This window comes from Pelodiscus sinensis, chromosome 5, assembly GCF_052426305.1.
Source record: "Pelodiscus sinensis isolate ZL-2025 chromosome 5, ASM5242630v1, whole genome shotgun sequence".
Lineage (NCBI taxonomy): Eukaryota > Metazoa > Chordata > Testudines > Trionychidae > Pelodiscus > Pelodiscus sinensis.
In genome coordinates this window covers 42932381-42958805 of record NC_143056.1, presented here as the reverse complement: position 1 = coordinate 42958805, position 26425 = coordinate 42932381, and the positions used below count along the sequence as shown (strand labels likewise).

Below are 26425 nucleotides of genomic sequence, written 5' to 3'. Positions count from 1 at the left end.
GGGAGGTTTTGGTGTAAATCTGCTAGGCTCTGTTAACATAGCTTTGAGAAGCAGCCACAACACTCTACACTTTACCAGTGTATATTAACTGAATTTTTCTCTGAAAATGTATTTACTTTTTATTAAGGTTGGAGAAAGTATTTATTTCCTACTTGTATGTCACAAATTCTTGGACAGACTTTGCTTCTGACTCTCAATGCAATTTCTCTTGAGTTGGTGGCGCTTATGAGACTTACAAGTTCTGCAGCTGTTGTTGCTAGAGTTTAAAACTTCTGTGCTGCTGCAAATGTGCTTCTCAGCTGGGTCACAAGTTTATTCATGATATGAAGTGAACAGAATTGTAGTGGAGGCTTCATAGACCTTTGCTGAAAAAGCCTGTAATCACTCTGAATGCCTCCCCCTTTCCCTATCCCAATGGAGGCTTTACTAAAGTAGTTAATTCCACTAGCATAGTGATAGGCACATGGAAGTTAGATGCTCTACTGGTATATTGCTTGCAGAGATTAAAATTTTGACAGAGTTTAGGGATTAAAAATAATCAAAGATTTCACATTCCATAGTGGGAGCCAAAGAAAATGCCCCCCTTTTGTCCCTTTGCACTGCCAGAGCAGCCAGAACAAGGAAAACTCTACAAGTGGGTAGCAGTCTTGACACCTCCATTTGAGAAACACAGGGGAGAATGTTCCGCTCACCACTTCTCCCATCCCCAGAAATGGCTGCAATTTCTTATGGGAAATGGTTCAGTGTCAGTCTGTGATTTTAATTTGGTCTGAGAAATCTTTACCACTTTGGGTCAGTTTTATACATGACTTGGGCACAAGAGCTGGTGATGGGCCTGGCCTTTAGGTCAGAACTTCCAACCATGTCCTGCTTCCTTAGAGGAAGTTGGAGTCTAGTATTAGGCTTGGGTGATGAGATGCCATTGCCTCCACCCTGTTCACTTGTCCATGTGGGGAAGACTCAGCCACTGAAGAAGTTAAGCAGAATTGTTTCCTGTAATCTCTAAGCTCTGCCCTTTTTTGTACTGCTGGCAGGAGATGGAGAGTTGGGGCCAGCTCCTTGGTCCTGCTCCTGCCATTTTGTGCTGCTCAGGTAGCAGAAAATGGCTGGATTCTGGCTAAAAGTAGCCAACAGAAAATCCCTCTGGTGGACAAGAGCTCCCCTCTAACCTGAAGCCAACTACTGTGCTAACAATCTCACACAAACATAAGGTTTCTGCAAGGTTGCAGGGATGTGTCTTGAGTCCACTGATCCTCTATCGGACAGAGTAGGAGCGTGTTACTGGAGATTAGAAGATGTTGGCCTTTTGCAGGAAGAAGTCTAGTATTCCACAGCTATTTAGAGGCGGGTGTGAGGGGAGATGGGGACCACTGATGGAGGTGGAAATGGGGTCTTCTTAAAGACATCACCATGACTAGTGTGCCAGAAATGTGTGCGGGAGGTTTAACAAATCATGACTTGCTGTCATTTATGTGTTTTTCAGTTAGAAAATTCTGTTAAGGGTGTTGTCAAAGGGCAGTGTTTCCTATCTTAACGCCACAGAAAGAATACTTTGCCTTCTCTAGTACTGTCCATTGAGCAGCTCTTAAACAGTGTGTTGCATCATTAGCAATTAGCCATTTCAGCGAAGAGCTGGAGAATGAAAGGCTAGTGGAGAACTGGAAGAACTCATAACTCCCATTAACCTAACATCACTGCCTAGAAAGATAATACAACTAGTATTAATGGATTAAATCTGTTAGCTTCCAGAGCCCAGGTCTGCTCTCATCTAAATCTGTGCAACTGCATCCAAAGTCAATGGGATTTGTGCATGCATGTCCGAGGACAGGGTTGAGCATGTAGAGGCTAACAGCATCATGAGCAATAAATAACAACAAATTCAACAGACAACAGCTATTCTTGATACAATTAGATAATTAGTGGGCAAAAGCAATACTGTAGATAGACTGTCTGACTTTTCTCAGGCATTTGACACAGAGCCATGCAAGATCTTATTAGGGAAATTAGATCAAATTGGTTTGGATGCAAATCCTGTGGAATGGATCGCAGACTGGCTGATACGCTGTAAAAGGAGAGGTGAGAGAAATTCTTTATCATGCTAGGAATGCTAATAATCATGCTGAAATGTCCAAAAGATCCTGGAAAAGTATGTGAAAGGCACAAGTTATTGTATTCACAGATAATTACCATGCTTGGAAGGTCCTGGAAACAAGTACCACACAAGCGAAGGAAAGAGAGAATCAGACCAAGCTGTGTTAGAGGGATTTGGTAAAATGGACAGAAATTAGAAACATGAGGCTGAAAATGGCAGAGGATCCCCTTGCAGTAAGGAGAATCCCCAGTGGTAATGGGAACAAGGTGACTAAAGCTCTTTTGTTCAGAAAGATGAGGATGGGTCAGAAAGATGAGGATGGGTACCAAATGATAGCAGCCTGCAATGTGACCCAATGGCTAGAAAAGCCAGTGCTGTACTGCATGATCAGGGAAGAGAGTCCCTCTCCACAGAGCCCTGGCACAACTGTACTTGAAGTTCTGCACGCAGTTCTGGGCACCTCGCTACAGGAAAGACACAGGCAAGTTGGAGAGAATCCAGAGAAGGGCAGCAAGGATGCTAACGGGATTAGAGGAAATGACCTATGATTAGGAAAGGTGAAAAGAACGAAACGTTTAGAACCTCTAAGCTTGTTACATGGGCACAGAAATAGTAACAGAGCTTCCTGTGCCAGCTTGGAGGAGAATTGGATCAAGTCTCTCTCCTTTTACATTCCCAGTAAGGAAACTGGAGTCCATTAAATAGCTCCTATTCTCTTTGTGTACTTACAGGGCAGGTAGAAATGTTTAATAGTTTTTTCTGCTGTCACTCTGCAGTGCCTTTCCAAAATTTTGCCTCATTTTGTGCATTTTGTTGCCATCTCGTTGAGTCCGTTTTAAAAGTGACAAACATGCCTGGCCAGAAAGGGGATTTTTTTTGTTAGGAGTGTTCATGGAACTTGTGGAAAGTCAGAATTTGTCAGGTTTTGCTCGGCATATGGAGCTTGTTGGGAGGCGCAGAGTAGTGTTGCTAACCCCAGCTGTGATGGGATGTACAAATTGTGCCACAGAGCAGAAAATAAAAGTATAGGCTCAATAATGGACAAAGATGTCCTGATTGCCAGTTCTGTTCCTTAATGGGAAATGCAGCCTTTTACTCCAGGTCACTGATGCAGATTTGACCTGGTGAGTAGTCACTAGTCATTACTTATGACTATCTGTTGGCTAGTCATTGTCCCGTGTGAAATGGATGGGGAAGGCCACAGTCTAGATCCTAAAGGATTGATGTCAATACCTCTTGAAAACCATCATCACAGGAAGCACTATCTGGCCCCCATGTGTTGGTCTCAGCACTGAGTCAGATAAGTGAACTGGACTAAGGGGACTGAGCTCCCCTTAAACTCCCCTAGCACAAAACATGGCACATTGATGAATCAGCATATAGGAAAGCCCACCCTGCTTCTACTATTGGCCTGCCTATGCTGGGGACAATCAAAAGCCTTCAGTCTCCAGGTTTGTCAGGCCTTTACAAACATGTTTGGCTATCAGGGATTATGATTTTGAAAAGTGATTGCAAACTAGAGTCATCTCTGGGCTGGGTTGCGATTCGATCAGACATGAATGTTCCTAGATGAAACTTCACTTTGAAGCCATCTTTAAGAAACCAAGACTCCATATGGGAATAAAGTGGAAGATACTTCCAAATGATTCTGAATTTTAGCCAGAGAGAATGTATCTGGATTTTTCTAAACCACTATCATGGAAGTCACACTAGTACTGTTCCCCTAACTGCCCCTAACAATCACAACTTTGCTCCTTCTAATAGGTTTTGGTAATAGGGTTTCTCCTAGACCCTTAATCTATCAGTTTTCAGTATCCTTTTCACAAGTCAATGAATGGTACAATTTGTACTCCTGGCAGAATTTTTCATCAGTGTGCGTGCACAGAATTCATGGCCCTTCACAGATTTCTTTGCTTCACTACAGAAAAATGATTTCTGATGGGGAAGCAAAGGGAAGCGGCAAGAATGGTCACATGCTCCCCCCCTCGACAGTGCAGCCAGGTCAGTTTGGGTGCCTGAAGCAGCCAGTAGAGACATAAATCACTGCTTGGATGGGAGGGCTGTGCAGTCATGCATGTGTCCCTTTTGCTCGTTATTGCAGTGTGAAGGGGCTGGGCATTGGGGTGTTTTCGGGAAGGTAAGCTTGGGGCAGGCTGTCCCCTCAAGCAGAACAGAATGTTTCAGCTTGCCTGCTAGTAAATTGTTCCCTTTGTTCTTAGTGAATTCCCCCAGGACTACACATTTTAAGGCTCCTTATTGCCAGAGTGCTGTAAAAGAGCCTTCTAGTAAAGGACGGTGTGGTCTTATAGTGCTTCAGTGATTAGAAATGGTCTAAATTTTTGGACTGAAGAAATTTCTCATCAAAACGTGCTCCATGAACTGTTTGGCCAAAACAGACCAGCAGCATTACATGAAGAGATCTGTGGTTGCTCTAACTGCCCCTTTCCACTGAGGATGAATTCAGGGGCAGTCAGCTACATTTTTGCAAATTATTGGTGATCGTCCATTGTAACCCTCTGCCGGGTGAAGCTGGGGTTGTCCTTAACTCTTCAGATCTTGATTCTGAGTGGGACCAAAAGTTGGTGTCTTCTTTAGTGTAACCCTAGTGTGGAGGAGCCAATCAGGTCAGGATACCTGCCCACATTTGTGAGATCAGAAGTCTCAATAGGTAACAACAAAGTTGTTGGCAGTTTAGTCAGGAGTGGGGGGAAGCATGAATGCCAATATTGGCCTAAACAGAGTAGAGAAGGGAAAATTTAGGAGAGACTTGGTTAGAATGAAGTTATGAGGATTCAAGGTCATAAAGCTGCTGCATCTCCATTGTGGAGCTGCACCTACATATTGGAGTAAGTGCCTACTCATGCATATTCTGATTTTGGTACTAGAAAAACTCAGTCCTGTTATCTATGACAGGTTTGATTTTCTGATGGCAGGATGGTGGCACATTTTTTACATGGGTTCAAATTAAAAACAATGATAAAATACCTGCATGATCAAGGCATGTCAAACAAAAATCAATAGAGCTTCCAAAAAGGGAAATGATGTTTCTCTGATCAATTAGAATTTGGGGGGAATGTTAGCAAATTAGTGCATAAAGGACAACTATAATGTATTTTTGATTTTTTTCAAAAAGCTTTTGACAAATTCCTTCACAAGAGGGGAAACTCAGTAGTCCTGGGTTGAGAAGTTAAGTACTAGTATGGATTGAAAAGTGTCTAAGAGGCAGAAAACAAAGAGTAGAAATAACTGATGAATTCTCAGCCTGGACAAGGTAGGTTAACAATAGGGTGGCTAAAAGGTTCATACGTGTTTAATGGGGAGAGCAATGAAGTGGCAAAATTTGCAGATGACACAGTTAGGGATGTTAAACTTTGATTAACTCATCGAATAGTCAATGGGATTTCCATCAACTATTCAATTAGTTGATAAGGACAAGTACGGCATTTCGCCTTTGAATTATACAAGAGCCCCAGCAGGAGCTCTTGTGCATTTCAAAGATTGAAACGCAGCATGGAGCCCGGGGCCAGCAGGGAGTATTGTTCACCCCTGGCTCCGTGCGGGGCGCATCCTCTTTGAAATGTACAAGAGCCCTTGCAGGGCTGACCCCAGGCTCCATGCAGCATTTCAGTCTTTGAAATGTACAAGAGCCACAGATCTGGAGCTGGGGGGAACCAGCTTTTTAGCCAGCTCACCGCAGCACCCTCTCCTCTCCCCCGCTGCCTCTTTGTGATTGAGGCAGCGGGGAGGTACGGGGGGACGGGGGAGCAACTAGTTGACTAATGTCAACTATCCGATAAGCCAGGCCTAGGCAAAATCTGGCCCACAGGCCAGATCTGGCCTGCCAAGCCACCAGTTCCGACCCACGGAGGCAGCGGGAAGCCCCAGGCAGGCTCCCCAGCTTGCCCCACAGCCCCATGCACCATGCAGAAATGCGGCTGCAGGGCTCCGTTTCTGTTTTAAAACTGGAGGGTGGGGTAGTTTTAGGAGCTTTCCCGCCCCCAGCACATTCCCATTGGCCAGTTTCTGGCAGAAACCGGCCAATGGGAGCTGCTTGTTGGAGTAACATCATACCCCCTTTCCTGGGCCCAGTTATTCATGAAGCAAGCACATGGCCCAGCAAGCAGGCAGGCTGGCTGGGAACATTTTAACTTCTGCAGGCAGATAGGATAGTTTGGCAGCTGACAAGTAAGTCTCTTGGCCACAACCTGCTTCTGGCATCCCAGCCCTTTCCTGCCTCAACTCTCTGCCCCCACTCCCCCCCATTCAGCATACCCAAATCCTCTGTCCCCCTCTTACACCCATACCCCCTCCCAGATCTGGCACCCCAGTCTCCTGTCCGAGATCACAATCTCCTCCTACTATAAGGTCACATCCCAAACCCCTGCACTCCAGTTCCCTGCCCTAGGTCACAAATGCCTGCTTCATCCCAACTCCCTTCCAGACTCCTGTCTCCATCCTGCACCCCAGTCCCTTCCTCCAAGCTCCCTTGTGCACCCAACCTCCATTCCAGACCCCCCATCTCCTCCATTAATATAATGGAAGAGTGCAGCCCTCAACCACTTTCCAAATTCTTGGAATGGCCCCTCATCAAAAATTATTGCCCACCCCTGCAATAAGCTATTGCTTATCGGATAGTTTACTAGTTGCTTACATCCCTAGACACTGTTAGTTATTTAGGTTATTCAGGACCAGAGAAGAGACTGATGAACTCCAGAAGGTCCTAACAAAGCTGGGTAAAAATGGGTAATATAATGACAGATAAGATGAATTGTTGGCAAATGTGGGATGATGTACATTGGAAGGAATAATTCAATTTTTATATGCATTGATGGATGTAGGCATAGATCTTGCTGGGCATAGTAAACTTGGGCATAGCTTGATTTTGAGTGCAAGGTTAAATGGTAAACAAGGGTGTGACAGACGGAGTGCTGGAGACCAAGCTATTTGAGATAAATGGGAACACTCTGAACTGATAAGCTTGAAAGATAAATGAGGTGAAAGACATAAAGCAATTGGTCCTTAATTGATCTTCTAAATGATTGGTCCATCTGTTCCATGGCCAAACCTATCAGATCAAGAAATGTGGAAGTTAGTAGAAATGATGTAGTGTGTGACATGATTTGGAATTGTGGTATCACTCTGATTCCTGTGTCTAGCCTGGCCACTGTGGGCATAGCATACATGACTAAGTGATGTGGGGACTTGAATTACGTTTTTGGATCCCAGAAAACTGGATGAAGTTTTCTCCCAGAACTGGATGAGGTGTTCTGGTTAAGCTGCAGGGAAAAGGTCTTGGAGGGAATCTAAATTAATTGTAATAACTCAAAAAAAAGACTTAAGCATCATTGTGGACAACTGACTGTGTTTAGTAGCAATGGTTTTTAAAAAAGCCAAACAATGGTAGGAGGTATACTAAATGGGATGAAAAATAGCACAGCAAATATTATGTCAGCGTATGAATTTTAGATCAATCCTTACCTAGAATGCTGGGCTACACCTTCAGGTGGAGAATAGATTTCAATGTAATTACGCTGAGTTACATCAGTGAGGATCTGGACCACTGAATTCAGTTCTGGTCAACCCTCTTTAAAAACAGATACAGCCGAAATGGAAGAGGTTCAGAGATGTCCGATGAGACCAGTGAAAGGCCTGTAAAGACCTCTGTATCAAGAAAGATTTAAAAAGATAGGAAATGACTTAGTGGAAACGTGAAAAATGTTCAGCAAGTAATGAATGACATAGAGAAGGTAGATTGGACACACTTCTTCCTCCCATACCACAAGAATAAAAGAGCTTTCCATGAAATTGAAAGTCAGCAAATTTAATAGTGATAAAAGGAAATATTTTTTCCACAAAGTACTCATATAACCTGTGGAACTCACTGCCACAAGACATAATTGGTGCCAACAGTTTAGTAGTATTCAAAAAAATATCATACACATATATGGATAATGGAAATATTCAGTTACTATAGATGAGGGTGGTTGGTTGGTTTCTAAAAAACCCTCACCACTTGGGAAGGAACATATACCTGTCTGTATCAGGGAATAAGGCAATCCCTAATTGATGACCGTTTGGGACAAACTTGCCACGGGACAAATGAGTCTAGCAATACTTACTTCTGGGTTTCTCACTCTCTCCTTTGATACCACTGCTGTTGGCCTCTGTAACAGATAAAACCCTAGACTAGAAGGAGCATTAACCTCATCTTGTATGGAAATGCATGTGCTACTTTCTTTCAGGGAAAAAAAGTCCCTGCCATTACACTAGGATAGATGAGGACATTGAAAGAGGCTTTTACAAACTGTTGTCTGTTAGCTTCTGAAGCCACTTTTCTAGAGAGGAATCCTAGGTATTTAAGGGAAAAAAGAAAAAGGTGTGTGAGAGAAAAGTGGGCACAATAACTCACTTTATTGCAAGGGAACTTACAGACTGAAGGAGTCCTCTCAGGACTAATATGGAATCTGCTAATAAATCTGTTTGCCTAGAGCAGTGGCTGGGAATCCCAGATTGAGGGACCCACACTTTGTCTGACTCCACTACAGACTTGCTCAGTTTGTGATCTTCATCTGTCCTCCATGCTAATGAATCCTTCCCTGGCTAGAGTATGACTAGTTGGCACCGATAACAACATAGTCGCTTCAACAGCTAGTTCATTGACATTTGGGACTATCTGAAAACGTGGCCTGCAAAAAATACTATGGGTCATTACTCGGATCAGAGAATAGTAGGGAGGCAGCACGTAACAAATTGGACTGATGCCCTTTAGGAAGTCAAAGAGATTGAGTTGAACTGGACCAAATGTGGGAGTGGGATGGACTTTGTGGTGACTACACTGTCTGATGGCTTCTGTGCTCTCTTCCTACAGGCTGCTTGGCAGAATGTCCACGGAGGAGCGGCACCTCACCTCTAGTTGCGGGTCCTTCATCAAGACTGAGCCGTCCAGCCCATCCTCCGGCATTGATGCCATCAGCCATCACAGTCCCAGCGGCTCCTCTGATGCTAGTGGTGGCTACGGCATCTCCATAGGTGGCCACCCTAACGGCCTGGACTCACCGCCCATGTTCAATGGCTCAGGGATTGGGGGTGGGTCCTGCCGTAAACGCTACGACGACTGTGCCAGCGCTATCATGGAGGACTCGCCCACCAAATGCGAGTACATGCTCAATGCCATCCCCAAGAGGCTCTGCCTGGTGTGCGGGGACATTGCATCTGGCTACCACTATGGCGTGGCTTCCTGCGAGGCATGCAAAGCCTTCTTCAAAAGAACAATTCAAGGTACAGTGTGGTGGGAGAGGGAGCACAAACATTCACTCCAGGGCGGGGGCGGGGTTCCTGTGATTACAGAGACTCCTACGGCACTTTTGAAGAGAGAAGGAAAAACAATAAAAATACTCATCATCCATCCTCTGCTCCCCAGCACAGCTCTGCCAAGCCTCCTCTGCCCCTCCCCCACCCCACCTTGGATGTGAACCAAAGCCCTTGTACATTTTGAAAGGTTCTCTTCTGGCGGCAGCAGCGTGACATGTGGCAAAGCTGTTTTCAAAACATTGCTGTAGGAAATGTCGTTCCAGGGAGGTCTCCAGTTTTGCAGTGAAGAGGCAGCACCCCTTGCACATCCCTGAGTAACTCCAGGAGTGGAGCTGTCAGGGGGTTAGGTTTTACTCCGGGAGGGTATTTGTCTGACACTGGTTCATCTGGAGAGCAGAAACTCTTCCTGCCAAGGACATCAGGAAAGGGTTAGGGCCTTATTATAATGTTGTGCACCTTGCGGGGGAAAAGACAGTGCTCTGGGAAAAGAGGTTTTCACGCAAGCCTGTCAATCCTAGTTTGCATCCAGAAGTTCAGGAGCATTGCAGACCTCGTGGAGATGCTATACAGAGCACACAGATACGGAGATACACTGGTGCCCTTCCCTTCTCAGCAGCACAGCATGTGGTCCTAAAGATTTAGACAGAGACTTTTTTAGGTGCCTTAATAGGGCTGGATACTCAATTTCTGTTTAGTCTCAGAGCTGCAAATTCCTTAAATAGTTTTGAAAATTTAAGCATAAATAGCAAAGTATGCCCCCCAGTCCTCCAATATGTGCATGGATGCACACAGACACAAACACGTAGCCAGAGATACCTGCATGTATACTTACATGTACACCTATTACGTTCCCGCCCGCCCCACAAAGGTACATAGAGGAACTGTACATACTGACAGCACCAGTGATGTATACCAGCAAAAGTGCATGTATACACATGTACATTGGTATACTATGAAAATATAGACAGATACACACACTCACTAACTCACTTACAGGCAGGCTGCCATACACACAGATAGTTGCATGTCCCTTCATACACATGCACTAGTGTAAGCTCCCATGCATAGATATGGTGCATATACATCCTCCCCTCTCTCCAGTAGAAAAGATGGTCAACATCATTCATCTAGTAATGGAAATTTTATTCAATTTATGCCAAAACTACACTTGACTCTAAATTAATTACACACACACAGAGCAAAAGCAGTTACCTGTCAATTGTAGGACCCGTGTGAATGAAACTAATTAAGTGGGCTGGATATGTTCCATTCATAGCTTTTGATGTGAAAATGTGAATGTCAAAGGCAGGGGAAATTGGCTTTGTAGTGTGTTAACCAGTTATTATCTTTGTCTCCCTGGGCTTGTAGTGCGTTAACCAGTTAATATCTTTGTCACTCTCAAATTTTGTGAATGAACTCCAGTTCAGCAGTCTCTCTCTCTAATTGGATGAAATTCCTTTGTAGAAGAATGGCTGCTTTCTCAGACAGACATCCTCCTTCTCCCTCTGTCTGGTTCAGCCTCTCTCATTACACCAGATAGAAAACATGTAGCACTAAAGAATGCCCAGCTATTCATATGCAATGTTTCTGTGGCTTGTCATTGCAGTTTTCATGGACTGAATGTCAACTTTTACAGCCACTCTTGTCTAGCTGCACTGAACATTTGCCTTCTCTTGCTCCATTCTTGATACTACAGGTCTGATCATTTGGGCAACTTAATGCTAATGGTGGGACTCTGGGGGAGGGGGGGCACAGCAGGGGATCTTTGTATGGAAATAGAGTATAAGGTTAAGTGTCCAGGGGATCAACTTGGGGAATCTTTGTACCATAGGAGAAAACTCTTAAATCCCTCCCAATTTACTCTAGTAAACTAACAGCAAGAATAGATCAGGAGAGATGGGAAAGACTAGCATCCATGGAGAGTTCAGAAATCAGAGAGAGAACATGAAGGGGGAAGAGACAGAGTAATCGGAGACTTCACCAGCCTGTATAAGTTGTCAGCTGATTTCATCCTACAGCAGAGAGAGACCCCCTGAGTGTAGCAGCCTTGCTGGCTGCTCCCTAATTGATTGCCTGTTAACATGTAACAGATGGGAAAAAGGAGTAAGTGAGGATTTCTTTCACCCTGTCATCAGCCCATCTCCAGGCAGCTTCAAATCCCTCTCTCCACCCGCTGACCTGGCAGTTAGGGCACCAAAATGCCCTTATTCATCTGAGTTGTAGAGCTCAGTCTAATGCAGTTGAGACTAAGCCTTTTGTTCATCAGAGAGGCAGAAAAGGGGATCAGAGAGGAAGTGGGGCTTGCTTGGAAGTCAGGGCAATATGCAGATTGCAGGAGCAAAAAAGGCTTTGCCGCAGGACATGCTGAGCAAAAGGAGAACGAGCTCTTCAGTGTGACAGGGCCCTAGGTAGGGGGCAGTTGGAGAAAAGAGACAGAACTCTCTCTATATTAGTAGCAACAGCAAACAGGTTTCCAAAAGCCTTATTCATCCTGTGGCTTTATTTCATCCTTTCGGGTTTATAACAAATGAGAGAATTTAAATTCCAATCCTCCTTAATATATGTGTGCGTGTGTCGGTGTGCACACGTGTGATGTATTTGTGATATGTTTTGGTCTAACATATTACATTGCCTGCTAGCACAGATCAGTTCTCTTCTAAGTATGTGTCCGTGTCAATTCCACATAAGTGCGTGTGCCTGCCGTGTGCACAATTGTCAGGAGGTTTTTCCTCTAATGTTTTCCCCCTGCCCGAAGTAGGGAGGTGGAGTGGGTTCTGGAATGGCCTAACATTGGGTTGGTCCAGGCACCCCCTGGAGTCGTGCCTTCATGGCATCAACCCAGCGTCTCTTTAGTTTCTTCTTACTGACAGTGACAGTTGTTGGAGCAGCAGGTCTGTTTTCTATCTTCAGCAAGCATTCCCCTAATGACTTATAATTCGTCTATCTGTAAACAGGTAGCTTTAGAGTCAGTAGTAGTTTAGTTAGTTTGTTCCTGTTTGGGTCCCCCCTCGTGGGGTTCAGGGCATGTCTCAATCACTAGTTTCATGCCATGCGGAACCTGCCACAAACCTATGCCAAAGAGCAATCTCCATGACTCCTGTTTGAAGGTTGTGGGGGGAATCCTGTCAGATTGGTACAGGATTTGTAAGGGTTTTGTGTCTGTGATGTCTGAGAGGCACTGTCTGATCAATCAAGCACAGAATTGGGACTGGGGATGCAGATAGTACGGGTTTCAGAGAGGTAGCCGTGTTACCTCTCTGTTTCAGCAAAAACAACAAGGAATCCCATGTCACTTTAAAGACTAAGACATTTATTAGGTGTTGGAGCATGGCACAGTGATGCATGTGGTACAGAATCTACTTACGGTATCTGTCTCAGTTCTGACACTGACACTCATATGGACATGGACAAATCACTTCACCTCTCTGTGACTTAGTTTCCCTATCTGCAGAATTAATGACTTCATTATAAGTATTTCTAACCCACCTTACACACTTCACATGGGGAGCTAATGCAGCAACAGACTACTGTACTCTTCACGGTGCTTCATTCTGTTGCCTATGAACCGTGAAACCTAGTGCACAATCTGGGCGCTCACTGCAAAGCAGAGTTTCGTGTTGAGCATACATGGCAATGATGCTCCCTAGCTGCTGTTGATTCCTGAGTGGAGTTTAAAGCTACAGACACCTGCGTGGTTTGGGACTGGACTACCTGTGATACCTTCTCTTCCCACATAGTACTGTCATAGCTGTGGTCAGAAAAGATGCCCAAGATGTAGGTCCTTTGATTTAAAAGTCTGGCAGAGTGTTTTCTGTGAATGCTCCTCCACTGTTCGTTTGCTAGAAACCAGTTTCGCTGGCCCCCTAAACATGCTGTAAAGTACATCTCTTTGAGGTTTGAGCTGAGGGGCAAGGCTGGTTGCTATGTGGTTATCAGAGTTGGTCAGGAAGTTTCCAGCTGAATGATTTTCCCAACAGAAGATGTAGTTTCAAAAACAACAACAACACAAAAAGAGTTGGGAAAATTTTGGTTTTGCTGGAAACTTTTTATTTTTTTTCCAATCTGGATAATAAAATATTAAACTGAATTTCCCAATGTGTGTATTGCCTGTAGGAGTTGTGGTTCAGCCCCTCCTTTTCTCGTGTGAGCAGGGCTCCATAAAAGTCTACCTGTCCAGTAATATAATTCAGATTTCGTTCCTACTGAGCTGTGCGGGGCATCATCAGAATGCTATGACTATAGGTGCATCATGGGTGATGTTCAGCCACATAACCTGGCACATTAGGTAAAATATGGGTGCATTAGGCTCTCAAACTATAGCTTGTATGAGGCTGTGTGCCACTGTTAGCATATGTGGTTTATTACTGAGCTGACCCAAAGTCTTTCGGCTGAGTTCAATAAACTGAAATGAAACATTTTGATTTTGTGAAAGTTTAAATATTTTGTTTTGCTATTTCTGAATTGAAATGTCCAATCTGCAAAAATGTTGACTTCTCATCCTGATATGGGACAAAACAACGTTGAAATTTCTTAATTTCCCACAGGATGGAGATTCCAAATTTAGCTCCACTCTAGTCATTATTAATGTATTAGTTTGTGCTAGTTTATTTTTATATATTTGGTATTTTTTCAATCCTATAAAACAAAGTCGAGTTATAGGTAGGCAATAAAATAACATGTAAGTTGTTATATTCCCTTCCCCACGAAATCACCATGTAGTGTCCTCTGGCATCCTACTATCGGTTAGCCCATGTACTAAATGACACGAGATATCAGAACCTACGGCTAATGAAGATCCAGGCAAAGAGTTGTGTTTGCTCTCTCTCTCTCTCTCTCTCTCTCCTTTTTCCTGAGAGATGACAGAGTGATATAATCACATCACTCTGTGTCCTGCCTGCCTCCTCCCTCCCCTCTCTGCAGTGCTCTGGGGGCAGGTGCCACATGGCCTCCCCACTCTCCAGTGCTCCAAGTGGGGAAGCCAGGCACACGACGGTCTCGGACTGGCTCAACCCCCATGCAGCTGGAGGAGAGACCCAGCCCAACTCTCCAGCAGCTGGAGGAGAGTGCCCGGCCTGGAGAGGCAGGGTGGGGTGGGGTAGAACCAGGACTGGCATGGCCTTGACCCTCCCCGGCGACTGGGGGAGGGCTGATGCAGCTGTGGAGGGAGAGGATAGAGTCAGGGCTGGTGCAACTTCAGGGCGGCTAGGTCGGGGAAAGCCAGGGCTGGCCTGGCCTCGGCCCTGCCTGGAGGGGAGAGGAGAGAAAGCCATGACCTAGGCCCTGCCTGGCATTTGGGGGTGGGTAGAGAGCTGGGGCTGGTGCAGCCTTGGCCCTGCCCAGTGGCTGGGGGTAGGAGGTGAGAGCCAGGGCTGGTGCACCCTCAGCCCTGCCCAGGGGTAGGGGGAGAAAGCTGGGGCTGGCATGGTCTCGGCCCTGTCCGGCGGCTGGGCAGGGGGAGAGATCAGGCCAGGGCTGCTGCACCTCAGCCTAGCCCTCCCTGGAAGCCGTGGGGAGAGCTGAGGCTGTCTACCACCAGAGATGGGGGTTGGCAAGCATAGCGAGCAGGGGGCTCAGCTCCCTAGTATATCATATTGTGCCTGATCCAGAATTTGGCCAGGTAAATCTCTGAAAGTGAATTCTAGAGTGGAGAACCCACTCATATGAATGTCCTGGTCTTGGATCCTATAACTGTCACCCTCAGGACAAATAGCTAAATGTAGCTGCTATGGCAGGACATAGCAGGATGGGCAATTTCTGGGGGGGAAATCTGGAGTTTTTCATTTAAGGTTTCAAATGTAGATAATGCTAATTACCCACCTCCCAGGGGTGGTAACAAGTGCTTGTAATAGAACCACGACTTTCTGGGGCTCCAGGGTCGTTGCCGTGCTGCTCAGAATGACCCCTAGGAGCTTCATGGCCACAGCAGCAAGGGTAGAATCCAGATCCTCCTGTTCCAAAAATCCAAACACCTGATAATTGAGCTGAAGGAAAATTTCCCCTACCAGTTGACAGTATAGGGCTTATGACATGCAATTGAGCAGTTCTGTTTTCATCCCGTAGAGAACAGAATTACATGTGCATAGGCACAGGCTAGCCTTGTAGTCTTATTCCTAGAGATTTCTATGCTCTTTCTCAGATCCAAGGTCAAATTGGCAAAATAGGTTTTTTTTTTTTTGAAAGCTCAGAACAACTTTTACATTACAACCTATGAGATTTCAGTGTGCTCATGAACTAATGTCAGCTCTGTAGTGATTGTCTAATTTATATTTGATGTCACAATCTCTCTAGCCATAACGAGAAGATGTTCACCACTGCACTGAAATCAGACAGCATTGCAGACATGACCCTGGTTTTCCTTTTTCTCTGAGGACCAGAATCATGCAGAATGGTTCCACGCAGAGGGGATCTCTTCCATGAGACTTTGATAAAAATGTATTTTACTTGTTGAAATCCTGTGGGAAGCATTAAAATATAAACAAAGCAGAGACTTGTTGGTGAGTCAAGCTTGGCATTTGTGGCTGCTGTCAGCAGGTGCCCTTGAGGGTATCATGCTTTTTAAGTGTTCAGAATTTTACTTTTCCCTTCAGTTAAATTTGTGGGTAACCAAAGTGCTATTGCCCGGCATCTTATACTTTTTCAAAATCTCATTGTCCCAAAGGTTATGCCTATGCACATTCTGGTGCTTGCCACGATTTTAAAAAGTAGGATTCAGCGTTAGGCTCCTGAATCCCTATTTAGGCACCTAAATAAATAAATGGTAGCTAAGGAGCCTGTAAGCTGCTCAGCGCTTTTGAAAATCAAACCACTAAAATATGAATTTTGGAATTTTCAGGTTCCTGTTTTTAAAAATCGTGGTGTCAGACTATTTCCGTCCACCTTCCTCTGACACACACCCCTTACTTGAACATGGCTAAAGGGATTTTTCTCATATTTTGACAAAATATTCACACTTGTACCTGGACCAACACATAAAGTTTAATCCCAAACAAGGAATGTATCTGAAAATGATGCGTGTGCAAAAGCAGGGGGACAGGGTTAACATGGAATCAGCTCTGCTAACTATCACTTACACATAGCATCAGCATTGATGTAAAGCTGAGCAAGTTAGTTTGAAGAGAGCACGGCTGAATTACAGCTATACTAGTACAGCATGCCACTGTCATTTCCGGGTTCTTTTTGTGGGGCCCTTCTTTACTGATCCAAGTGAATAAGTTCAGGAACCAAACTAGAACCTGAGATAAAAAGTAACCAGATAAAACACTGCTGGAAACTGTGACTGTGTATCTGACTTTGTTGCTTATTGAATAGTCCAGTTTTCTTTCCATTGAACAGTCCAAATTTTGGGAAATCTTGGAGTTTTGTGCGGTCCTAATCATGTAGAACTGCCCAAGTGTAAATGCAATATTCTTCCTATGACATGTTGCTCTTTGATTGAACAAAATAATCTGCCAAAGTAATTTCTTAAATTTAGGTAATTTTGCAGCTATTTCTAATTAAAGAAAGAAAATGAGAAGAAGCATCTCTAATGTTATGAGAAATGGAATAAAGGGAAGAACACGTGTTGTGATCTGAAATGGACATGAGACCAATTCTGATGGGAAATCCTGCTTCTCATTTCCTATAACCCGTGTGACCGAAGTAGTGGCATCATGCCATATAGCAAGTCTATGGTAGAACCAAAGTCTCCTGCTCTAATTACTAGACAACACTGCCTCCTGTGCTTTTTAGTTTTGTAAGTTCTTCATGATATAAATAATGTGCATATCCCACCAGAATTCTTTGGATCAAAGGTAAATACTGTTCTACAGTGAGGAAAGCCCCTCTTCTGAGAGACTGTTCAGAACAGTTTCATTGGATTTTAGGTTAACCCATCTTCCACTCTTTCCTTCTGGCTCGTATAATATCGAACACACGAGGTGAGCATGAACGCACCACACATTCAAACAGAGGCAGTTACAGACTCCTATGCAGGAACAATCACGCACCCCTGCAGCTGCTCATTGACACGCACAGCCTCCTCCACTGGCTGTCACAGAGAATGGAGTTCTTTTAGCCTTCCTTCCCCAGAGCTCCCAGGCCGTGGTGACTGAGCTGGCAGCGTGACTGCCCGCCAGCGGGAGGCTGCCGGAATTCCGATGAGTTAATCTCATCACTTTATCACAGGGCACTTACAGAAATTACAAGCCAGCGCGAGCAGCTCAGCTGTGCTGGCAGCCGGCCGCAGGACCCATAAAAGAAATTGAGAGGGGGAAAAAAAAGTCAAAGAATACTTTGCTGAAGTTTTGAAGACAGTCACTTTTCTTGGACGAGTTTTGCTTGGCTGACGCTGACTGACTGCGTCTTTCTCTCTTCTGCCATGCCCTCCTCATTTCCCCCCAAAATGAAGAGCCATTTCAAGCAACGGTGTCTTCCCTGCACTTCATCTTGTTTACAGCAGAGAAAACATTTTGGGTTAAATGATATTTAATTCTACAGAAGCAAAGGAAGTTTTATACCAAGGTGAATTGTCATGAAGGGGGACACAGCCTGAACTCTCCATTGGCTTGCATATTTGCGCCTGTACAAGCTAGATGTAAAATGCAGTTCTGCTTTGATATGTGTCACTGGTGTAACTGACGACACAAGGTGTGTGACTCAGAAGAAAGGGGCACAGAAGCATGGCTTGAACTAAAAGAGAAGCAAGGGAACGAAGGATCCACTATGCAAGAGATTGCTGCATTCCCATCCTGAAGGGTTATTCTGAGAGCTGAAATGAGCACCCTCTTTTCACTCTGCTGTGGCTATTGTACTGACTGTGGGCAGCCACTGGCTCTTGCATACAGACTATAGCATTTATAGGCCAGCACGCCATCAGGCACTGTTAGAACTTTTTCAGGGCATCTTCATGGGACGGTCCCAGTTTCTTGCATGACAATTGGCTCCTCAAATTGAGGGTGAAAGGAAGTGGTGTGATCTTTGCCTTCATCCAGCTGTGATGACCTTGAGCTCCAATACAATGAGCCCTTGCCATCCATTGATGCAAACTTTTGATGCTAGACTCAAACCTTATAGCAGCGTAGTCCAGTGTTGCTGTATGATGAGATGACTGCTGAAATCCCATAAAACTAAGCTGCTGAGTGCCTCTTAGTGGGCAGTGGGCTTCCTTTGGAAATGCTGGGGTCTTTCTTGTGAAAGAGAGGCTTAGAAACAGGAAAATAGGCAACTTCTTCCCCCTCCCCCCCCAAAAAAGGATAAGCCTGCCATGTGCTGCTTCTTTGGGGTGTTATTTCTCCATTTCCTCACATGTGGGACATAGTGGCTGTGCAGCCTGGAGGCCGGGGCTCTCTGGTCTCTGATTCACTGGCTGTACGGGAACAGGAATGGAAGTTGATTCATTTATTACCTTGGGACCAACCCTGCATCTCAATTTCCAGCTGGCAAAGAGATTTGATACTTAGCTGGCTATTGAAATTCAGGTGCTATACAATGCTGAGATATAGACTGAATGGACGTGGCTCATGCAACTCTCTCTGTTTCTGAATAGTGTCTGTGTCTTGAGTCCAACTGTGTGATGGCAGGACTGCGAGCATGCAAAAGGGCGATGGCTGAGAATTGTACAGTGATGCTGGAGATCACTGTCAGGACGCAGGCTTGACAAGACAAGACTGAAGGGGAAAGCTCTGCATACTGCATGCCGACATCAAGTCTTTGTGCCTTTTGGGGCTTACAGTGCTCCTGGCTCCAGATCACCTGTGTGGGGCTGATATTGTCCCACATAAACTTGTGAGATTAACAGCTGGTGAATCCTTCAGTTCGACTTTCCCGTCTGTGCCCATCTATAGCATTCAACTCAGTTTTTCAGTGGGCTTTACAGGGGTTAGTTTAGCTAAACACCTCTCACCCCAATCCCATCCAATAGGTGGATATTAAAGCATTCCCTTGATGAAAGGACTTGTTGAAGATCACACAAATCTACTGCAAATGAAGGAACAGAATTCAGGAGTCCTAACTCCCAGACTTCTGCTCCAGCCCCACTAAATCAAACTCTGCTCCCCACATCCCCATACCCCCCCCCCCCCAGAAGTGGTTATAGAATCCAGGAGTCATGATTCCCTGTCCTGGCACTGGATCAGACTCCTTCCCAGGGCTACCAGTGGAACCCAGGAATTCTAAATCTCAATTTCCACTTAGCACACCAGAACAAATTCCCCCCGACAAAACTGAGCATAGAACCCAGGAGTCCTGATGCAAAGCTGCCTGCCTGAACCACTAGATCTTCCTTCCTTTAATAAATGACTGTTCTCTTCACCCCTTATATTGAACAACCCTGTCTAGAAGTATCTTCTGAAGAGTGGTTGGCAGCCCTGCTTCTTATTGCTTTTAACAGTCGGGTTAAAAGAATGGTTCTGCGATGCTCTGACGTGGCATGTCAAACCATTGTATCCTGTCTGAGGTTGCATTCTTGCTTCATGATATTGTGTCATGTGGCCTGAAATTCATTTGGGGGGTTTTGTTTGCCCTTGGGCCTTGCAAGTGGCAAACAAGCCCCCTGGCAGTTGGAGTGGAAGGAGATTCTAAAAGAAGATTGAGTGAGAGGTGCACCTGGAAACATGGGGGCTCTGTGTGCTGAGCTAAAAGATAAGCAGTAGAAACTGGTGGGGCCAATGAGAGGCAATATCCCTCAAATGCATTAAGAACCTCCATCCCTCTTCTAGCACAGTCCTCAGAAGAGCTCCCTATTTGTAACTATTACTAGGTTCTGTTTTTATTAAGAAACCCCAATCTCTGGCCAGGTTTGCTGAGGCCCATGCACCTTTGGCCAATCCAGTGGCCAAGCTTCAGGAGATCTGGGTTCAGTTGATAGTTTTCATGGGAAGCCATTGGAAATGTGTTTCTCCTTGTGGGGTTTTTTTACCAAAAAAACAGGAACAAAATCAAGTATTTTTGGAGGAATTTTATTTTATTTTGGGAGTTCATTCAAACGCAAAATAAATTCAGAATCCAGATCAGGGGATACCAGAGGCATGTCCAGTCAAACCAGAAAGGTTCGCATTCTCCTTCCTGTAACCAAACCTCAGGAGTTTCACGGGCCTCCCACACCACACCGAATGCTTCCCTGCCCCTGCTAGCCCAGTGTAATGTGCCATGTCATAAACTCTGAGAGTCAAAGTGTGCGAGACAGTGAAGAAGAAAGTCCCTTCTCCTGCTCCCCAGCAAGTTCAGCAAGAGTCCCAAAGACCTGAGGGAAACAGTCATCCCAGAAAAGACTGAGACCAGGGCAGCAACCGGGACACTCCCCATGGGTTGAACTCCCAGGGACATGATTATAATAGTAAGAGATATGTCAGAATGTCAGGTGTGTTGGTAAGGCTGGTAAGGAGTGCATCTCAGACACTTCATGGCTCAAGGGCTACCCTCCACAGTTGCCCTCCCCTCCAGCTGGTCTTCTACTCTAACTCCACCTGTCGAATTGCTTTTTCTGTAATGTTTTCATCCTTTGCTTTTCTAACAAAGGAGCCCAGCCCATGTGGTTACCCCCAGACGTTTTCACAGATGGACTCCTCATCAGCCCATGGCAGTCCCCTAGTGTGTGGATGGATGGATGGACAGCATGCATGTGGGTGGTGCATGGGGCTTAATGGGTATTTCCCAGTGCAAGCAGGAGGTGTGGTACTCTGGCCATGATAGTGATGATTCCTGTTGGTAGAGGGAGCAAGGCCTCTTGGTGACCATCTCTGTTTGGTTGCAGGGAACATTGAATACAGCTGCCCAGCCACCAATGAGTGTGAGATCACGAAACGGAGGCGCAAGTCCTGTCAGGCCTGTCGCTTCATGAAATGCCTCAAAGTGGGGATGCTGAAAGAAGGTAAGAGAGAGGGCACCAGGGACCTGGGACCACTCACTGCCTCCTGAGCTTGGGCCAGGGCTTGTAGCAGCCTCCAGACTGACTGCCTGGGGGCCCTGCCTGGCTTTCCCAAGGTTCAGCCTTTACAAAGGGCTCAGGAAGGGTAAGGGTCTGTTTCTGTTGCATGGGAAGATGTGGCTCTTTGAGGTTTAGTTTCAGTCTCCAGAGGGCAGAATCCTTATAATATTTTATATGGAGCTGCACATCTGACCCTCAGCGAGAGCCTGACCCATGATATTGTACATTCCCTTTCTAAAGGAACTCAGCTGGGGCGCATCCCTCCTGCCCCAGTGACTGAGCTGAGTAACAGTACCAGTACCTGTACAACTGGAGGGGGGAGAGAATTACTGCTCTTACTAATGAACAACCTGGGTTGTTGGTAGAGGAGGCTGCAGATGGTGCAAAGGTGTGTCAGAGTGCAGGGAGGGTGGGACACCTATTCCATCCTGACGGGAGGCTCGAAGCAAGTGGTGGGGAAAAGATCTTTGTCCCTGAGCAGGTGGGTCCCTCTGCCCTGCATGCTCAGCCCGTCTCTCCTCTCTCAGTCTATTGATCTTGTGCTGCTCTTTCCCCTCATCCTTGTCCATTCAAGGTGAGCCACTGGGAATTCAGTGGCAATTAAACACATTCGTATGGATTGACTTTAAAGCTTCATTTCCTTGAGCTCCCTCTGGGAGAGGAGGGGAGGAGAAGCACTGCTTGTAGCTCTCTGCATTGCTGTACCTGGCAAAGCACAGCAGCTTCAACCTAAGCCCAGTGAGCAGTAGCTGGCAGTTGTCTGTGCAGATCGAGCATGCTTGAGCCAAAGGTGCCCGCACTCCACACTGCTCCCTTCGATCTTCTGAGCCAGTGCTGAATTGTAAGCTCTTGCCAGGAGGCTCTGCTGCTTTGCTGTGGGGTACAGCTCATCTCTTGGGAGACAGGCTGATGGCAGCCAGTGCCGTTAGGAATGTAGATTAGGTTTTAAACCCTGGCCTGTTCTTTGATGGATGTGTAACGTCTGGAGCTAGATGTTCACCTACTGCTTGCTGAGTTTGTGAGGGCATGGCCAGTGTACTGTCTGACCATCCTCCATGGCTTTGCCTTAGAAGGTGATATAGTCTGAAGGTTACATGAGTCTGTTTCTAAGAGGAATGCACCTACTTTTGGGGTAGCGGTTGATCCCCTTGATACCTGGTCCTCAGCATTCAGTATTGCAGAGAATGAGGTTTCTTCTGATCCTCTTGTGCTGTTTTACATTATTGACACTTATTTCATGTCTTATAATACCAAATAGCTTTAGTGGCATAGTTCCTTATTGTTCTCCTTATAGGGACTGGCCCTGCATCTTTAAAATCCAGTGGGAGTTTTGCTACTATCATCAGTGGATCTATGACTGGACCTCTCATATTTTAGATATGTGATATCAAGGTAGCTCAACAGCAATATATGGGCATATAGTAATATATGCTAATGGGGAGGAGTCTGGTTGAGTGATATGAAAACAGCCATGCTATCTAGGATTCCTGGTGTTGACACAGATATGCTGTGAGAGTTAAGGCTCGCTTTTCCACTCCATTCCTCATTTTTTCCCATCTGTAAAATGAGGCTCCTGCTGACCTGCTTTGTAGGGGGATTCTGTGGATTGATTAGTTAACTTACATAAAGCCTTGTGGAAATACAACATATTACATAGAATTCAATCAATACACATTTTTTTTAAATAAAATCTAAAAAGGAAAAAAAGTTTTGTGGTATTTGGTCTCCACAGAACCAGGAGTTTCCAGAAAAAAAGAAATCTATAATTGTTTGATGTTCTGCTCAAAAATGAAGAATTGACAGGGGATATAGATTATAAAAGGTTCATTGGTCTTTCCCATCTCTGATTTCCGTGAGCCTATTAGATCAGCCACTCCATCGCCCTGCTCTGACTGTGCCGGGTTGTTCCCTTCTGTACGTTTTTCTAGTGCTTTGTCCAGTCTAGTTTTGAAACTCCCAAGTGGCAGATCTCCCCTGGGGAGATTGCTCTGGTTTCTCTAGGAGCTCACAGTGAAGAAGTGTATCTGGATATTCAAGATAAGTTTCCTTCCTTTTAATAATTTCATCTAATTACTTCTAGCTCTCCCCACTCCCTTTATATCACACCAAATAACACCTCTCTCTCCTTGGTGTTTAGCCCCTTCAGAAGTCTGCTGACACATTTCTGCCTCCAGCTGCCAGGAAATCAGGTAGCTACTAGACTGCAGATAGGAATCAGGACCTCTGCTTCTATTCTCTGATGCCCCTTGGGCCAGTTATTTTCTGTAATGGTTCAGTGTAAAAACGCTGGAGGGGTGGTGTGGTGGATTTAAGGGTGCGTGTGCCCACCACCCAGCAGGGGTGTGGGGCCCAGCTAGCCCACCACCTTATTTTATTCTCGGAAGATGGACTTAGGGGTGCAAGCTCCCACTCTTGGGCATGAGGGTGGGGTCCAGCGAGCCCACCGTCTTGAGAGTCTTGTGGGACCCCTGGGGGTCCCTTAGCCTCTAAGTTCTGACCCCTTCCTGGGTCCTGATAATGATAGCTTCTGCCCTCTAGGCCAGCTGGCCAGCAGTACTTGCTAATCAATGGAAGTGTAGGGTGGCGAAGGAGAGGGCTTTAGGGGGACCTGGGCCTGCCCTCTCCACCGGGCCCCAGCCTGGGGCCCTAAGGGTTCAGGGTGTTTGACCCCTACCCAGCTGATGGGGTTCCACTCCGAAGTACATCAGTCCACAGGTGCTAAAAGCGCTCTGCCCTGGGCTGCTTCCTATCCCCCTCCCACACAGCGATCCCTCTGGGTTCATCACAGAAGCTTACCAGTCCACTGCCGCCTACAGTTCCCTCGTCAAGATCGCGGGCTTCTGGGAAACGCTGACTTCTCCTCCACTGGGGTGGGGTAAAGCATTCCCAGCAAGGCGTCCTGCGACTCCTGCCCTGCTAGCCGCCCTGCTGCCTTTTCCCCGAGGCTTTTCATGTGGCCCGCTGCCGGATGCTGCGGGACGTTGCTCTGCCCCCTCTGCGTCCCGCTGCTCTGGGGGGTTGCGGGTTTGGGCCGCGCGTCGCAGCCGTCTGTTGGCAGTTGCTGGTTGCTGCTCTCCAGTGCCGGATCGCCCCGCCCACTTGCCGGCCGAATGGCCAGGGTCCCGCTGGGCTTAGTGCGGGCTTCAGGGAGCCTGTCACAGGTGGGAATTTGCATTGGGTAATATTTAGGTCAAGTGCTTTTAAATCTTTGGGCATCAGATACTATAGAAGGGGAAAGCATTATTTTTAGTATTACATATTCATACCTTCCTGCTTGCTTGGCACATGGGTTAAATCTAAATCTCAGAGTGGGGATGCCTGGGGACAATAGGCAGAGGTGATACTAATAAAGCTGGTGGTAATTCTGAGCCTGCTCCTGTGAGGATCCAGAGCGTAATTTCCATGGGAACAGACTCAGGCCTCAGTTGGTAAGCATGGGCATGAGCAGGAGTACACACAGTCCCTCCTGCATCAGGGGAAGATGGAATGATTCAGTACGGTACATGGGCACAACTCTGCCCCTTTAAGAGCCAGCAAGACTATCCCTGGGATGAACACAGCAGTGCGGTTTGTGTTGGCAGAAAGTGAATGAGAAACAGGCAGGAAAGGAGTCGAGCGAGAGATCAATAGGTATCTCACATATCCAAGGCTGCTTTCTTTAAGAGAGCACTGATCAATGGGCTGCAGCCAGGGAGTTGCAAAGGCACCGGAGCTTTGACATCTCCGGTTCTCCCAGAGTGATGTTGCAGAGCGTAGGAGACTCTGGGGAGAGCACAACCTGGAAAGAACATGGTGCAGAAAATTCTCGGTGTAGGGCACATCCTGCTCCTCTTCCTAAAGCATTTACTTTTTGGGGCTTTCTTGTTTGTGAATCCCACTCCCTTTCCATCTAGAGCTCACCCCAGGTAGGACTAATTGGCTCCCTTGTTGGCAGTCTCAGCAAAGAGGCCAAGGGCTGTGTGGACCTAAAATGCCATTTAACGGCCAGAGCTGGTGCCTGCAGAGAAAGGCACATAGCCTGGGAAATCTGTGCTACTAGTCCTGTACTGTTCAGTGTCACTACCTGAATGATGTCAGTTGGGAACCTTTTTCCATCTCCATCCATCACCTCTGTGCAGGGCCAGGCATCATCCTGGTTCCTGTGTTCCACCGTGCAACGACAAGAGAATCTAGAGCAAAATTCCTGTCCGTCCCCCCACACAGAACAGTAGAGCGGGCCCTGTGAAGGGAGAGCCTATGCTGCAGCTTGCAAAAGATGGGGAGTGTTCAGGACTGTGTACTCCCACGCGCATTCTCTATTTTATGCACAGTTGCTGGAATGTAGTTCCTCCTTATCCCAGTACAACACAGGCAGTGGTTGCAGCTACAGTTTTACTGTAAGTGCTTATAATTTGCTACCTTCTGATCATGGATTTGTGGCTTTCTGGAGTGCTGCAGATGTGGCTTGTTTAATCCCTGTCTGTGCCATATCAGCTATGGGGAGAATAAGCCTTTGCTACTCATCCCTCAGTCAGCTGTTGTGTTTCTTTTCTAATAGTTCTTCAGTCGTGCTCAGTTTCTTTGTCTAAAAGTGGCAGAGAGGGATGTAATTTCAGCCTATGCTCATGTACATGGCTTCAGAGGGGGATTGTTTCCAGATGGAAGAGGGTTCAATAAGGTCTCCTAGCCCAAATTCTCCACCTTTCTGCTACTGTACTGAGGTCATACCCCTGTGTTTGTTGCCTCATAGGGTGTTGCTATGGAAATGACTGTTGTGTCCGCTTTCCCTGACGGAGCCAACAGGAGGAGAGGGTGCCAACCCTTTGTTTAAAAATAATAGCGTGAGCAATTACGAGACATGGGAAGGGGGATGATGTATGACCACTGAGAGGCAGCTGGATGTTAAGGTCCCCCTGGGAAAATCATGCATTGAGGAGAAAGGGAGTGGAAAGGGGCCTGATTGCTTGGATCACTGGAAGCTTTGCCACAGACAAGTGGGCAAAGAGGAGGAGGAGAGCGATGTCGCCAGAAGGACTGACGCCGCAACAAAACACCCTGCAGACCCACACTAGGCAAGCTCACAGACAGCTTTTTGAGCAGCATGGCCCTAGGAGTTCTCTGACACAAGTCTTTCCTTTCTC

The 26425-nt window shown here is 46.1% G+C and overlaps 1 protein-coding gene across 3 annotated transcripts in view; it reads left to right on the top strand.

Moving 5' to 3' along the window:
- The window catches only part of ESRRB (estrogen related receptor beta), a 183846-nt gene that overhangs the window by 112537 nt on the left and 44884 nt on the right, over positions 1–26425 (top strand). For 2 of the 3 annotated variants that reach the window (XM_025181980.3, XM_025181979.3), the window contains exons 2-3: positions 8961–9370; positions 21132–21248. In XM_025181980.3, the coding sequence (XP_025037765.1) occupies positions 8961–9370; positions 21132–21248 (527 nt within the window). Of the gene's footprint in view, positions 1–8934; positions 9371–21131; positions 21249–26425 lie in introns of those variants that run through there. The other variant, XM_006117787.5, reaches the window with a different exon arrangement.